This window comes from Phlebotomus papatasi, chromosome 1 (assembly GCF_024763615.1).
Source record: "Phlebotomus papatasi isolate M1 chromosome 1, Ppap_2.1, whole genome shotgun sequence".
In the NCBI taxonomy this organism is placed as follows: domain Eukaryota; kingdom Metazoa; phylum Arthropoda; class Insecta; order Diptera; family Psychodidae; genus Phlebotomus; species Phlebotomus papatasi.
The window spans coordinates 52,773,187-52,790,703 of record NC_077222.1 but is presented as its reverse complement, the minus strand read 5'-3'; the positions used below and the strand labels follow the sequence as shown (position 1 = coordinate 52,790,703).

Here is a 17,517-nt window from a genome sequence, read left to right as displayed (position 1 = left end):
ACTATCATACATTGAGAGTTTAGGACTTTGGATTAGAGGTTCCTTGCATAAATTTGCTTTTCCAGTTCCTTTACCGCCAATTTTTTTGGACTAAATTCTAGAGCACCAGCCTAAATCTATTTTGTCTTTACTCTCATATTCTAATGGCTCCGGCACACTTTTTAGATCAGGAAAATTTCATGAACTCGAAATTCGAAACCCTTTCTTTCTCACATGTTTTACATATGACTATCTCATTCTTTCGCATACCAAATTCGATTGAGCTAAATTGAATTTGGAGTGATGCTTAAGAGAAGAAGAAGAGTGGGAGGGAATGAAATAGACATATTCAAAACATATGAGAAAGAAAGGGATCCGAAATACGACTTCATAAAATTTTCTTTATCTAAAAGGTGTGCCCGAGCCATAAGATCTTAGATTTATTATTATAGACATTATAGATATAGATTATGAATTATAGAGAAAAAAATTTAGGGGAAAGTGCCCATGCTTTACACGGTCCCAAGCTTTACAATGAATAAATTTTTCGAATATTTTTCAGTAAAGTGACTCATCTTTTCTATATTTTAAAAACTAGTGGAAAGTGTATTGTTTTTAAAATATATTGCGGAGTCGTATTTATTCAGAAACATACAAAAAATTTAGTCATTGTAAAGCTTGGGACCGTGCAAAGCATGGGCACTTTCCCCTAGTGCGGACAGTAAAATGCATTTTCTAATATGTTCTCGAAGTTTTTTTTTTGGACAATTATTATGATTATTATAATATGATTATTATTATGTTATTTGCATAACAATAATAATAATGCAAGACAGGACTCACAATTGTAACTCAGAATGAAAAATGAATATATCATATGGTTAAAGTATGGGATATGTCCATTTTTCATTCTGAGCTCCACAATTATGGTCAGTAAAAAACTTAAATCTTTACAAAAATGGGTCCAATTTATATATTTAACGTTTAATATTGTTACAGATGAAATGAAAAGCCCTTTAGTTTCCCTCTTCCAAAATTTGAACGATGATATTACTTTTTTTTAAATATTTTTTGTTATTGCTCAATTTTAACTTTTTACTGCTAATTTGTACAATGCCTTTTTTAATTAGTAATTTTTTTTAAAATTACTTTAGTATTTTTCTTTCTAAAAGGATGTGATTTTCTAACCTAACACTTTTGAACTTGCCGGATGTCTGAGGTTAAAGTCCGCCCAACCAACAATTCTCCTTAAAATTTATTTAAAAAAAACTAAGAAAATGAAGTTCATATAAATTATTATTATTTAAGAAGTTTTTTTTGCGTTTGGCTTTATGTGTACAAATTTATTATAATTTACAAAAAAAAGAATATTTTTTTACCATTTTATTACGGTACACGTGAGTTGGATGTAGAAAATATATTTGGGAAAACGCAGAAAACATAGAAAAATGTTGTTTGTATTCAGTTGAGCACAGATGGCGGTGTGTTTGGTGGGGATTGTCACTTTGTTTCTCCGACTCGTCGCTGTTTGGCGAATGCGCTGCGTGCAGTAGTGAAAAACAAAAAAAGCTTGAAAAATGGACGAACTAGCGGTGGAAGTTTGTGGCGAAAATGGAGCATATTATAAGGTCTGTGGGGGTCAAAAGTGTGGTCATGGGAGTGCAAAGTATGTGTGAAATTGTGGGAAGGCACTGTGGATGGTGGATGCGTGGAGAATGGGTGTGAAAATGCGACCGGCAAATGGCAGCATTGCGATTGTGAGACGTGTGTGACGCCGCCATGTCCATCCGGAATGTGACAGGGCGTGAATATTTTCACTCACCCAGCCAACTTCGATTGGATCATCCTGATCACGGTTGTGCCAATGCCACTGGCAGGGATGGCATTTGTGGGTTGTTTGACATGGGGCGCTCCCATGTGGCCACCAAAGGCCACTGCGATCCGCACGATAGTCCCGGAGTTGAACAGCCGACTGCGAGAGAGGCACAAACACATTCTTGACATTATTCTTTTTTACTTTTTGCATAAATCATCGTCCCCTTTTGAGCATTTGTGTGGCTGAATAATTCGTGTGTGTGAGAAAGGAATTAAATTTCCATTTTGTTTCTTTTTTTCTTCCTTCTCTTTGGGGGCAATAAGAATTATAGACCTCTTTTGCTCTTCGTCCATTTGCTCGCAAGACTCCTTTTTGTCTTATTGCAACTCTCCATTCCCTTTTTTTTCTAGGGTGTTGTCACAGACGTCTTCGACGATGGTGTCAAGGTTGCTTTCGAAGAGGAGTAAGTGTTCTATCCTGTTTATTCACCTTTTTTTTCTTCTCTCCTGTCCATCCCACCTTTGTCTCTCTGCTCCTTCTTTTTTCTTTTGGACTGAGAAAAGAACAAGGAGACAAAGAACTTCGGGGATGCTGCTGGGTTTGGGAATTGTTTCACTCAATGTTTTTTCCTTGTCTTCTCGTGTGTGTTTCTTCTTGTGGTTCGATCCGGATGATGTCCTGTGTAGCTGGCAAGAAGAATCGAAATTTCACTTCAATCTCGTACGTTTTCCACCCGCCGAAGCGACAACCCTGCCACAGTTAGCCGAAGGAATGGAAGTTGAGGTTTACTCGAGATCCAACGAACGGGAAGCCTGTGGCTGGTGGATGGCATCAATAAAGATGATCAAGGGCACCTTCCATGTTGTTGAATATCTCGGTTGGGATCACAGTTATACAGAAATTGTTCCGGTGGATAGATTGAGATTGAAAAATACCAACCCGCCCATCAATGCCAAAACCTTTCATCGATTCGAAATTGATGTGCCGGAAGATCTTAGGGATTATGCCAAAGTTGAGGGTGTAGACAAGGAATTTCAGAAAGCTGTACGTGCACTCGTATGTCGCTATGTCCCCGAACGTGGTATCTACAAGTTTATCTCGAAGAATGAAATGTCACAGAAACGAGCCCTAATGATGCAGGATATGCACTTCCGGAATCTGAGTCAAAAGGTTAGTTTTTCCATTCCAAAAGACGACAAAAAATGCATTTTATTATAAATCCAATTTTCTTCCAAAGTTTTAAAATGGATTTTAATAGTATGATCACTCCCTCACTTAATTCTCTTCTTCCTTGTTCTCTTCTCTTATTCTTCTTGCATCACGCAAAGGTAACACTGCTTAAACGAACGGAAGAAGCTGCAAGACAACTGGAATCGACTAAATTACACAATTCTGGAGGGTGAGTGCGCTTTTATTATTTCTTTTCATTTTTTTATTTTTGCCTCTGATTCCCCATCAATAAAAAAAATTACTTTCCGTCACTGAAAGTGCAATGAAATTTCCCCATTCTTAAGGCTTTGTCTTCTTTTATCAAGAAATCACAGATATTGCTATCTGCAGGATTTTTTTTCTTCTTCCCAAAAAAAAGATAAAAAAATTCTTGTTATCATTGATAGTGAATTTTTAAAGAAATTGTTTGAAAAAAAAAACCAATGGAGGTCAGTAAATCAATTTTTCTATGTTGCAATCTTTCTGACTTAAATCGATAAGTTGACTTCGATAAATTAATGAACTTTCTTGAGAGTTCAAAGAACTTTTTGAACAACTTCAATATTGAAAGCCTTTTCATCTGTTTCTCGTTTTTTCTGCTCAAAATTTCTACAGATTCCAATCAGAATTGCAGAGATAACATTAAGAAAAAAAGCCACACCTTGGATAATAAAAATTCGAGATAAATCTGAAATCTTTCTAAATTATAAAGTGTCATATCGTGTTGAAAGTTTAATTTTAGATTATGATCGAGGGGCATGGCATGGCACTATATAGCGTATTTAGAACATTATTTTATATTTTTATTCATAATGAATCGGTTTAAAGTTATATACGGGAGATCGGGGCTAAATAATCCAGAAAATTAAATATTTCTTTGGGTATAATTTCTAAAAAAAATATTTGGAAAAACAAGACTGGTAAAAATGTTCAGTAAAAATGAAATTTGGTCGGTATATAAATAAAACGAAAGTCATAAATTTAAATGCCCAAAAATAGCAAAGGCAAAATGAGAAAAGCTTCAGAACCTGAGAGTAATACTACGGAGGAGACATTCGAATAAAAATCTATGTCAGTTTTCATGTTAAATAATTTTCCTCAAATTGAATAAAATGCGTGTAGGGTAAATTAAGCTAATTCAAAACCTGCTTCAAATGGAATTTTTTCGCTACTCCAAATGGAAACGTCATTGTTTTCATGATAAATACACTACTAAATTACTATATTTATATATTTTCTATACCACAGTTTCATTATTTAGTTAATTTTGCTCCAAATAAAGCGAAAATCCATTCATATTCACAAATTTTAATTTCTCAATTTCTCAGAAAAATTAACAGTGTACCTTTTCACCCTTGAATTTTTCATAGATCGACCATGTTTTCCAATGAAAAACACAATAAGGTGACTGTTGTTTATTCGTTTTGTTTAATGCCCAACGCACAATAACTTTTGTTTAGTAAATATGTTTTTGATTTTTCAATGAGAGTGAGTGAGATCTAAATCTAGTCATCTCGCTCACTCGAATGGGAAATTTTGAAAACATGTTTACAAACAAAAGTTATTGTGCGCTGGACTTAACATTTAATGTCATATTTCTGGATAATTTTAGTTAAATTAAGTGCTAATCTTTATTGTTAGTGGTACGTAAAGTTTTCAAATGAATTAATTACTTATTTCGTGAACAAAAAGGGTTTTTCTGAAGTGTCTGCAAATGCTTCAATTGGAAAATACCGGAAATATGATTTTTTTGGAGAGATTTTCTTATTGTTTTAGATGGGAAAGGACAAAAGACCAGGAATAAGAACAAATCCTACACTCAAAAGCAACTCAACAAGGTTTTCGAAGCCTTTCGTCGCGGTTTCACTTACACTGTTTGTCTCCAATTATAAACTTTCCCTTGTCTCCATTTGGCACACTTACCCAATTCCATCTAACTGTAGATCAGGAAAATTTCAAGAAAATAAAATTCCCATTTTTTTTAATGTATTTAATAGGTCTATCCTACTCTTTCGTTCTCAAATCTAAATTGAATTTTTTATTGTAATGTTCAAGAGAAGAAGAAGAGTCCAAAAGAAAGTGATAGATATATGCAAAACGTTTGAGAATGAAAGAGATGAAATCTTGTTTAGGTGAAATTTCTCTGATATAAAAGGTGTTGAAGATGCGTTACTGATCCTTTTGAAATATTTATGTCTTCTGCACAACTATCATCTTTAGAATCTTCTGAGAGAATACTCAAAGGCAAATATCAGTAATCTGGAAAAAAAAAACATTTTCTTTTAAATTGTCCAATTCTTATTGATGATTATAAACTATGAAAATTTCAAAATATAGGATATCTTTTCCAGGAACTTGATTAATTCCAGAGATAAGATATTTATATACATGGTCAAAAAATCAAGTCAATTCAATTAACATTTATTCATTACATTAATGCTTCCGCTTTACTTGCCATAGACGTCTCAGCATTGCTTCCAACCAACTCCGGGGAAATCGTGAAATTGGCTGGGTATACAGAAAATTTCATGAAATCAAAATTCAGATCCTTTGCATATTTTTATCTTACCTTTTTCAAAATTAGATTAAACTAAATTGAATTTAATGAAATGTCGAAAGAATAAGAAGAAAACTTGGAAAGAGTGAGATTGATGCAACACATTTTTGAGAGAGAAAGAGATGTGAATTTTGATTTCATGACATTTTCCCGATCTAATTAGTGTGCCGGAGACATTACTAACCAATTTAGTTTTTTTTACTAAGTATACTCCGTAATTTATTGCTAGAATTTTAACACAATCCTTTCTAAGGCCTGGCTAACTTATTGAAAACAGAAACAAACATTTTATAATTTTTCAATAAAAATACAAAAAAGAAGGCAAAATTCATACTGCTGATGATGATATTTTCTTAAAGAAATTTAATTAAATTATTAGATTAATGGCTCTAGAAAAGGGCTATTCGAATGAGTTTGTTAAATAATTTTCGGTATACAAAGAGAAAAATATTTTGGAAAATTGTACGTAAATGTTTGTGAAATCCTACTGAGGTCTTACGAAATGTTCGTAAATCGTAAACCCACAAAAGAGTTCGTAAAAGTTTGTACTTTTTCACAAACTTTATTCGTAACATGATTACTTGACGAACACTTTTTGGTCTCTTACAAACATTTATAAACAAACTAATTCTACTAATTTAACAGAGGGTAGGGTCTAAATCTAAAGCATCTTGCCATGGTCTAAGCGGTTTAGGCCTCTTAATAATCCACCCACGCCTTTTATGTGCAATTAAAACACTTTGGAATGCAGTACATAATTTTGTGTGAACAAGAAACAATTGAAAATGCAAGAGAAAGATCATAAATTATGTTTGTGAGAGTCCCTACTCCACTTCGAGATAGAGAAAGCAGTGAGGGTAAAGTTTTTTAGCCCTGAACCATTTAATTTAGTTTGAAGATGAAACAAATAGGATAATCATCCCTGTCTCGTTTCCTTTGAAGATCGGTCCTTCTTTTGGGAATTGTTTTGGCAGAAACGCCGTAGTTTTCATAATGTTGTCTATTCTAGAAGCTTGTTAGAGATTTATATATTTTCCAACTCATTACGCTCACAATAATTTTATTGTAGGCGTGGTCTATTTATTAGTAGGCGGAACACTTTAGAGTTTGCTCTATATAAATGAGACAATGATGATAGGCTTTCGAATTGTTTTCATATACCCTCATGCAATATAAAAAAAATCAATTGTAATTACATTTTAAACAATTAAATTTATTCAAAAATCGGAGAACAATTTTAACTAGGAAATTGGCCGACAAGTGTGAATTTTAGAATGTTTTTGGCATTAGTAACATGCTTTCGTCCAAATAACAAGGGATATTAGAGAAAAATAAATCAATTAATCGACCAATTCATTGCAGATTGGGACTGATATAGCAGGATAATAAATTTTCAAAAACTTTACAATAAATTCAAATGCAATCAAACCGTTTGAAGAATTCTGCCCCCTCCTAAAGCGGTTGAACTTTGACATTTAATTCAAAATGGCGAATTTTCTACCTCTAAAACATATCTAAAAATCATTGAAAAAGCTTGGACCAATTTTGAGAAAAACCAAAACACATGGTTTTGGAGATGTAGGAGGTGAAGCAAAAAGGATAAAAAATACCTCTCAAGATATTTTCTACCTATGGGAGGGTTTATCGAAGACCAGAAGTCCATATCTCTTACCGTTTGACCACTAGTTCGGGAACAAACTTAAGGTTAAGTGAAAAAAAATCCGAAAAAAATTGTTCAAAAATCTCTACTAAATCGTTTCATTATCGATTACGAGCGATGAAGCTGGATTCGAAATTTAAATTACCTTTCCAAAAAATCCAAGTTTAACCAAATCAGTTGAAAAATTGGCCCTCCAAAAGTCATTTGAATTTCAATAATTAAAAATGGCGAATTTTCTGGTCATATTTGGACGAAATGTTCGCTTAGGCTACTGCTAAAACATATTCGAAAATAAAAGACATCTCTATAGTGTCGTTTTCGAAATAATCCTAAAACATGGTTTTGGATAGAAATATGGTTTTGGGTGAGGAGAAAATGGAAAAAAGGTCTGGAGATAATGTTTTTTTAGTGGGGGTCACCGAAAACTGAAAGCTGATATCTCTTACCGTTTAAGCTCCAGGATGGTGACAAGTTAGCAAAAGCGGATTATAAAACTGCTGCTCTCTCTCTTTAAGTGCGAGCAGTAAAATAAGAGAAAAAATCACTAGTTCAAAGACACCCTTATTCAAAGGTGCCCTTCGTCCCCCTGCTGACCATTTTTAATTTAGCCTTAGCAGTACCCCTTATATCCTGATTTTTCAGAAATTATTTTGCACACTTTAAAGGGGTAACTGTACCATCCGGCATAGTTGCATGCAAGCGCCAAGGTCATAAGTTTGAAATGTAATATTTTTAACAGAAATTGATTTTTTTTGGTATTTCTTTTTAATGAGTGAGAGTATAACCTCTAGAGTATGCGAAAAACTAAAAATTCATGGAAATTTGAAGAGCAAATGAAGTGGCCGAAATTGCAAGCTGGCCTAAATTTTGTACAGTTAGAGTGGATTACCCACTTATCGCCACTTTTAGGAAAAAGCGAAATTAACCTTATTATAACTTTTGACCACTTATAATCAGATAAGTCAAATTTGACACAAAGTTACTTAGATATATTGGCTCTATATTCGTCAAAACAAAAGTCCAACAGTTTAACGCGGGAGTACCTAAAAAACTTATTTTTATTAACAATGCAAAAATAACCACTTCGTTGCCACTTTTCACCACTTTTCGCCAGTTCTGTAACCACTTCTCGCCACCCACTTGGAAAAGTTCAAACTCGATTATTTTGAGCAGTAATATGCAAAGAATACATTTAGTATTTATGATCATGATCACCTTTTATTATTACTCACATTAAATAATTTTTCTTTACTTTTATTTGAGAAATCAAATTATTAGACTATTGCACAGATTTGACAATTGAGAATCTATGAAGTGAAGTTAGCGTCAGCTATTGAAAAGAGATGACAAGTGGTGAATGAATTTTAGAATATTACCACTTTCCGCCATGGCTCATTTTTACATAAAAATAATATAAAATGAAACATTAACTAACTAAATACAAATTTTATATATTCGCCGAATCTAATTAAATGTTCAATAGAGAAATTATTTATTCAAAATTCGTAAATTTTGTACGATGAAAGTTTCATTTCGATGCACTTGCTTAAAATATTCCTCTAAAAAATGCTCAAACATTTAAATTCAAAACAAAAAAATAGTGTTTTTCGACTCTATAAGTAACAGCAGTTGAGTTACAAATTGTTTTACGGCTAATTTATTTCATAAATAATGGAGAAATTGCGATTTCGATACAAGTGGCGAAAAGTAGGACACTGGCGAGAAGTGGTGATTCCACCCTACCCTAGATTTTTTTTTTATTAAAAATAATTTGTATAAATGCAATAAATGCATTATTTTTATGAATTCAAAATTCTTTAAACTGCCTCTACTGTCGTGCGTATAGTAAAATTATAGTCTGAATATTCATCTTTGGTATTCAATTCAATTTATTAAAATACTCAACTCCTAATACTTAAAATTAAAATTAGTATTTAAAATTAAAAATTTTCTCCAGTATATTGAAAGAAAGACATTTTGTGTATTGAAGCGAAATCGTGAATTTTTGCAGTAGTTTTTTTTTTAAAGGGGATTTAATAGAAATTCCTATATGATCAAGGCAAGATAAGAATCCCAATTTGAACAAACTCATCATAGCTCATCATTCTTCTTATTTTTATCTCTTCTCTCTCTCTCTCACTCTTCTCCAAAACATTGAGAGAAATGTGGTGGGAAATTTGTGTGTGTTTTGATTTTGAACCTTGACAAAAGTGATTCAGAAAGAAAGAGTTATTGTAGATGTTTTATTAAGAAGAAGAAAAAAAAAACTTGCGTATTTTTGTATCCTCAATGGGCGACAGAGCGTAGAATTTTTATATAATAAATAATTATTAATATTTATCATTTTTTTTTCTTATTTGTGTATCTCCCAGTATATTTCGTCACTCATCATTTAACACAACCGCCCAACATTCTTTCCTTTTTCTTCTTTCTCAAAACTAGATATTCGGATGAATTCAGAGTACGTGAAGATTTGATGGGTCTTGCGATTGGAGCACACGGTACTAATATTCAGACAGCACGAAAATTGGATGGTGTTCTTCACGTGGAACTCGAGGAGAATACATGTACATTTAAGATATTTGGCGATGTAAGTTTTTTCTTTTATTTATTTTTTTTTTTTGGGGAAATTGTTTCTTATTGGAATTTGGACGGAAGAAGAAAAATTAATGTGACATTTTGCATTTTTTTTTTGGTTTTCTCTTATTGTTTTCCAGTCGGACGAGGCTGTTAAAAAGGCACGATCCCTGCTGGAATATAGTGAAGAGTCCATCCAAGTACCGCGTAGTCTAGTTGGCAAGGTGATCGGCAAGAATGGTCGCATAATCCAGGAGATTGTTGATAAGAGTGGTGTTGTACGAGTGAAAGTGAGTATCAAAGACTTATGAATCTATCGCACAAATGATGTTGAGTGCTAATGGGAGTATTCACAGATTGCGGGGGACAATGACACGCAACAGAGTATTCCCCGAGAGGAAGGTCAAGTTCCTTTTGTCTTCGTGGGTATCGTGGAAAATATTGCCAATGCCAAGGTACTCTTGGAATACCACTTACAGCATCTGAAGGTGAGGCTAGTGAACGAAAAAAAACAGTCATTTTTTTCTTCCTTAAAGTTTGTTGCAGGAAAATATTTTTTTGCAGCAGTTTATTTTGATTTTCTCAACATTGATTGACTTTTTTGTTATCTAACAATCCCAAATCTACTTCTACTTGTCCCAATTGACTCTTCCTATTACACAATGTTTATTTTTCATTATTTTGATGCTCTTGGTACTTCAGAGAAAATTTTCTCATTTGTCAAAATTGGATTTTCGGTTTTTCTCTTTTCTAAAAATTCCACAAAGTTTTCGTATTTTCTTGAAAAGAAATTGACTAATTGGATTTATTAGTTCTCTTTTTTTATTGGTCTTCATTTTATTTTTCTCTATAATGGAGAACAAAAGTCTGAATTTTCAGAGATAACTTTGTAAAATTCTTGTACTCCCTCATTTAGTCCGTCTTCAATATTCTTTTTTTACTTCTGCCAAAAATTACTTTTCAAAAAATTTAGGAAAGTGTCTAAAAACAAATAATTGGGTAGACTGGGGCAAAAAGTGACAAATCGTAAATTTCAAAATTCAACATCTTCCAAGATAAAAAAAAATAGCGGCTTAAATTTTTTCCACAGATAGCCTCCATAAACCTTTTTCAATGTCGTAAGATTCTTAAAATTCGAACAAGGAATTTAGAAAATAAAAATATCAAAATTTTTAGCCCTATTTTTGAAATATTTTCCTTGCACAAGATATCAATTATAACTTACTTATTTTTCAAAATTGATGCACTGATGAATATTTCCTAAATGATTTGGATTCTTTGAATACGAATCCGCTATCTATTTTAGAATTTTACAAAGATTCTTTTATCCAGAAATTCTTTTATTAAAAATGGCCACTTGGGGTAATAAGTAACAAAAGGCATAGAGCAAAAAGTAACAAAAAAGCGAAGTAATTTCTGATGTCTCACGGCGAAAAGAAACGTCATTATTATGTTTCGCCGCTTGTTGTTTGCATTGGTCAAACGATTTGCGGTCTCTTGTGTGATTTATTCTAAAATAACTTGAAAAGCGATTTTCTCGTCCAGATAGAAAACACGATGTTTTACAAAGGTGTTTTACAAAAAATAAATTATCTGTTTTGTGACTTTTTGCCCCAGTCTCCCCTAATTTAAGAAAAAAAACTCATAAGGAAACTACATCAAATTATTGAACAATTCCTGAATTCTGAGATAAATCTTTATGCATCGAATCCTTGAATTAGTCTTTAAAGATTGATTCGTATTCCCTGAAAAGGATCTTTAATGTTAAATTATTAATCCTCTTAAGCTAAAACGCAATAAACCTTTAAAAAACTAAATTTTGAATCTAGTATATATTGGAAATTTTCAAATCAGTTTTATGAAAGTCACTCCATGGATCAGGTGGTAGAGTACTTGCTCTATAATCCCAGTAGTGTACCGATTCCGAATCCCCTTTAACCCTTTGAGGACGAGAAGATCAAAAATTGGAGGTCAGAAAAAATCGTTTTTTCTGACTTTTTTGAGCAAAACACAACTTTATATGACCATAGGAAAAACTTCATTTTTTGGGTCACCGGGTGGTCTAAAGCCAAGACGATTTTTTCTAGTTTTCGAAATATTTGACATCGAAATTTCGAAAATCAATTTTTCGATTAATCGAACCTTCGTTTCGGATGAAGTAGGGGTGTTTCCATGAGAGCTTTCCAAAACACTAATTTTTTTTTCAAATTTTGACAATTATAACCAAAGAAATGGCCATTTGAAATCTAGGGATTTTGACGTTCGTGATTTTAGCTTTCGGCATTTTGGCTTTCGGGATTTTGGATTACGGGATTTTGGCGTTCGTGATTTTGGCGTTCGGGGATTTTAGCTTTCAGGATTTTGGCTTTCGGGATTTTGACGTTCGGGATTTTAGCTTTCGGGATTTTGGCTTTCAGGATTTTGGCGTTCGGGATTTTGGCTTTCGGGATTTTGACTTTCGGCATTTTGGCTGCCTCAGAAAGCATGTATATACGATAAATTTTGGGCATTGAAAAGGATTTTGGTTTTTGTTTTAAACCAATGGCTTCTCGCCGAATTTTCACACCTTCTTAATTCCCTTCATTAAGGACTTGACAAAACCGTCTCTATGGTATCGGAGGGCTTTCTTCCATTTAATCTCGAAATCCAGTAAGTTTTCGGCTGTCTGACCCTTCTTTCTGACATTTGTCTTCAAAATTTCCCTGTATATCTCATTCTTCTGGAGTGTAGAACGGATTAAACCAGAAGCGTGCAAGAACCATTGAAACCGAATAAACGTCAAATGAAACATGATAACAAACTTATTTTGACGTTAATTCGGTTTCAACGATTTTTGCACACCTCTGGGTGAAACATATCTTTCTCATAGCCTTTCAATCCTTTGAAAAGATGATCGTTGTGTTTCTGTGACCTTGTTTTTAGCACTTTAGTGCTGTTTATCGGTCAGATGGGAAGCAAAGTGAGCTTTGTTGATTTTATGGCTCCTGTTGATTTTATGGACTAAGCTCCAATGTATTCCCATCTTTTTGCCAACATCTTACACGGAACGATTGAGTTGCTTCTCAAAAAGCTCTAGCACCTTGTTTTCAATCCTCTTGTCCTCAATTTCAGGCTTTCGGCTACTTCCTTCTGGGGTGACATGATAACTTATTGTCGATGCTATCGACTGTTGATTCTGAAAAATTTAATTTTTTTTTTAGATATTCATTCAGATACTTATCATCAGTCGCATTATTTTAAGAATGTCAAAATGAATGGCCCAACAATGCGTAAAAAGTCGACATTCACTTAGTCTAACAAATATCGAGTTATCGATACTATCGATTCGATACTGGATGAATTCGAGACTAATACGATAACTCCAAAATCTGTATATACCTAGGTTCAAACTTGAAACTTCACAGAGGCACTACTCTATCCACTGATCCACTGAGGTCCCTTTCATATTTTCAGGATCCAGTTGGTTCTTTTAAAACCTTTTTCTTTCAGAGGAAAGGTAGATTTCACTCACTGTATATTTATGAACATGTGAAAGACATTCGTACAACGTAATAGTTATTGTATGTTGTACTTAACATAATGAATTTTCTGGGTAATTAGTGTGATCTAATGATCATACTTACAGAAAATAAAAGCAATTTTGTGCATGACATTATGGACAACAGACAATAACTTTTGCTTTCTACACATTCAGTGAGAGTGAGTGAAATCTAGTTTTAGCCATTTCGATTTTGGTCAGTCACATTCAGAGATTCGAAAAAAATGTTTATAAAACAAAACCGATTGTGCACTTACGTTGTGGCATGAATTGCATAGAGTAATGCCCAACGCACAATAACTTTTGTTGAGTTATTGTGGAGTTATTATGGAGTTGAAAAGCGCTTTTCTCGTTTTCTCACTTTTCTCGCAGAGAAAACGGTGTTTTACAAAGGTGTAGATGAATAAATTTTCTATGAAAATACGTCCTCTAGGTATTTTTATTCAAATTTACGGAAGCCTGTAATGAAGCGAATCATAATATGATAATGCCTAATGTCTGGTACTATTTGCCCCAGCATTTTTGAGAATAGTCACAAAATTACCTTTTAGAAATTGGCTCGATAAGCGTATTTCTTTACAAAATAGAGGAAAATTACTTTCACAAAGTTGTAGAGTGGTAAATTTCCTATAAAACTGCGCTAATTAGAAATTTTTGAAGCGCTCGAGTAGCTTGTAAAAAAATAAAATATCCGTTTTGTGACTTTTTGCCCCAGTCTCCCCTATTATTTTATAAACATGTTTCTGACATTTGATTAAAAATGAAAGAGGATCTAAATCTAGTCATCTCACTCATTCTCCTTGGCAGATACGAACACATGTTTACATAACAAGTGCACTTGGCAAAATGTAGATCTAGTCGTCTTGCTCACTTATAGACAATTTTGTAAACATGTTTTCGAAATTGCCTGTGAGAAAGAAAGCGAGATAACTAGATCTCGGTTTCATTCACTCTCACTGAAACGTCGAAAACATGTAAACATGTTTTTGACATTTCAGTGAGAGTGAGTGAGATCTAGATCTAGTCATCTCGCTCACTCTCATTGAAATGTCAGAAACATGTTTACAAAACAAAAATTATTGTGCGTTGGCCATAAGATTTTCAGATTTCGCTGACAAAAAAAAATAAAACAAAGGTATTTATAAAATAAGTTTTTCCTTATAAATCTTTTCTAATTCCTGAATCAGGAAGTCGAACAACTGCGCCAGGAGAAATTGGAGATTGATCAGCAATTGCGAGCACTGCAGGGTTCATCGATTGGTTCAATGCAGAGCTACCCATCATCTCGACGATCTGAACGTGGCTACAGCAGTGATATGGACTCGATGAATCGTTCTGGACGCGGTGCTCCACGTGGTGGACGTTTACGTGGCCGTGGAAATCCACGATTTCATCCATCTGGTAATGATTTCCCCTCGCAAAACACCAATGATGACTTTAATTATACTAACATTGGTGAATTTGTGCCATCCACTGAGTTTTCTGCCCATCAGGCTCAATATTACAACTATCAGAAGGAGCCCAACAAAGTGGTGGCCCCAAATAGTTCACAGGGACGCAATAGAAGTAGTGCCGGTGAGAGGCGGAAGGCAACTTCTTCGACAAATTCTTCTTCCCTGCCACAGCGCAGTGGAAAGAGTCGTGGGGGCAATGGGGCACCAACGGGGGCATTCGGTGGTGGTGATAATGAGCCTGATGGTGGAAATGATGGTGCTGCGGGCAGTTTGAGGTCGGGTAGCCACACAAATAACATGAAATCAGCGAGAAGTTCTGGTCATAGTGACAGAAGGGGTCGTACAGGTAACAAAAATACAATTTCAACACAAAAGTAGATGAATGAACGATTTGAACAGATTTTGGAAAATGATTTTCTTTTTTTTTCAATTTCCACTTTTTTTTTGGGAGTGTCGGTACAAGATTAGCAGTAAAATTGTTTGATGAAAAATCTTGATATATATTTTTTTGTAGTTCAAACGTCTCGTAATATTTGGGAAATTGCATCAAAATGAGCGACGAATTTTGCATTATTCTCTCAATTTTCAAAAAAAAATGTTGCATACGTTGTACGGAGTTCAATTTTGTTTCAGTATTTACTGAAACATGTGACTTCTGACTAGTGTTCGCAAAAAAATTGAAAAACTCACCAAACTAACGGAAAATTAAATAAATAAAATACATGATTATTTTATTTGAAAAGGAGAATTTAGATCAATTTAGATTAAAGAAAAATGTGCTAAAAAATCCTGTTTTATAGATACGTTTTTGGAAACATATAAATTTTTGCTTTAGCGAGTGTGATTTTCATGGAGCACAAACTTGAGTGGACCAACAAAGTAAAAAACATTTCGATAATAACTCTCTTTATCGCAAAAAAAAAACCCTGTAACTTTTGTCGTGACGTCAAAAACCCTCTGCAGAGATCCTGCGAACTTAAAACGGCTATAGAAAATTACAGATTTAAAAAATCATTTAACTCTTTCGCGTCCATAGGGTCACATATGACCCGGGGAAAAAAGTTTCTTTTTGGCTATTTACATTAATTGAAATCTAACTGGAGTCTTGAGAAAATGAGCCAAGAATCTTACATCCTTCTATTATGATGTCGTGCACGAACAGATAGATTTCAATTAATGTAAATACCCAAAAAAAACTTTTTTCCCCGAGTCATGACATTACCCTATGGACGCGAAAGAGTTAAGACATATTCCTAGGACTAAAACTGAGTTGGAATTTTAAACAAAAAGCAATTTTAGGGTTTCTGAACATAAGACAATATTCCAGAATTGCTCGAATTCTGAGTCCATTCACATAGTGACTATCCACAGAATTGTCCTGGACAGGCAATTCTCGTGCTTCTTTCCCATCTCTTTATGAAAATAGTGAGAATTTGGGCAGAACGGGGTAAAAAAGTAAAAAAAAAAACGTGGTTATTTTACAGGCTCTCAGTGATAAATCCTTAGTCTGAATATTATTATTCAAATTTTTCTTCTCTTCAACTTAACCAAAGATCGTTTTGCTTCACGTTTTTTTTTAGACTTTTTTCAAGAAACAGAATAAAATATCACTTTTTGAATTGTAATCATTTTACAGGGTTTCTGCGAGATATCTAAGGTCAAAAAATATTTTATTTTATTACCGGTTCAAAACCGATTGGAACCGGTTCAGTTATATAGGAAATTCCAAGACCTTTCCAATGAGGCCAAACTTACCCCATTCGGTTAAGAAATACGTTCTCTAGAGCCTTTTTAATTTTTGATCTTGAAAAAAACGTTATTAGGAATGATTTAACGGTATTTTCGTCTAAGGACGAAATGTCCGCCTGGGTAATCTCTAAAACATATCCAAAAATGAAAATAATCGCACGACGCATTTTCGAGCAATACCAAAAAACATGGTTTTGGAGGGGAAGGGGAGGCGTGGGGAAAAATGAGGGGCATGTTAATGATCCTTGGGTCGACTTATGGGGGGGGGGGTCCCCCGAAGGTCCCAAGGCGCTATCTCTTACCGTTTGGCCTCTAGAGCTGGCGACAGCCGAACGAACAGACGGACAAACAGCGTGACGCCAAAAAACTCGAAACTTCAGATTTCCAAAATTCTACCAAAATACGACTCCTTGGGGGGTGGGGGGTAAGGAGTCGAAATATATATATAACTCAAAATCGAGGGATTATAAATATATTGCTCTATCCGTGGAGTTCGAGCAGTAAAAGGAATAATTTCATCGTAGATATACTGGATAGAAATCAAGGAAAACACCTTTTTTTTTTAGAAATTACAATTACGTTGAATCATTCCTAATAACGGTTTTCAAGGTCAAAGGTTAAAAAGACACTAGAGAGCGCATTTATCAAGCGAATGGGGTCATGTTTGGGGTCGTTGAAAAGGTCTTGGAATTTCCTATAAAACTGAACCGGTTCTAATCGGTTCTGAACTGGTAATGAACCGATTCATAGGCGATAACTAATTTTTATCTCAAAATCAATTTTATTACTTTTAAAATTATTCTGGGGATCTTTTGAGCGATGAATCGGTTCAAATCGTTTGAAAACCGGTAAATGATGCAAAAATGCTTTTGAGATATTGCATCAAAATCTCGAGTTCGAGCATTTTGCAAAGCCTGGGACGCTTTGTCACCTCTTTTTCTGATCAAGTCAAAAAACTGGGTATAACCTTTTTCAAAA

The 17,517-nt window shown here is 34.0% G+C and overlaps 1 protein-coding gene across 8 annotated transcripts in view; it reads left to right on the top strand.

Moving 5' to 3' along the window:
- The first annotated feature begins 1,442 nt into the window (after positions 1–1,442).
- Positions 1,443–17,517, top strand: part of LOC129806158 (fragile X messenger ribonucleoprotein 1 homolog) — a 32,835-nt gene continuing 16,760 nt past the window's right edge. For 3 of the 8 annotated variants that reach the window (XM_055854584.1, XM_055854551.1, XM_055854560.1), the window contains exons 1-8: positions 1,480–1,607; positions 2,206–2,258; positions 2,482–2,965; positions 3,124–3,194; positions 9,664–9,811; positions 9,939–10,088; positions 10,146–10,286; positions 14,524–14,737. In XM_055854584.1, the coding sequence (XP_055710559.1) occupies positions 1,557–1,607; positions 2,206–2,258; positions 2,482–2,965; positions 3,124–3,194; positions 9,664–9,811; positions 9,939–10,088; positions 10,146–10,286; positions 14,524–14,737 (1,312 nt within the window). In that variant the 5' untranslated portion in view covers positions 1,480–1,556. Of the gene's footprint in view, positions 1,608–2,205; positions 2,259–2,481; positions 2,966–3,123; positions 3,195–9,663; positions 9,812–9,938; positions 10,089–10,145; positions 10,287–14,523; positions 14,738–17,517 lie in introns of all 8 variants that reach the window. The other 5 variants (XM_055854577.1, XM_055854593.1, XM_055854601.1 and 2 more) reach the window with 4 other exon arrangements.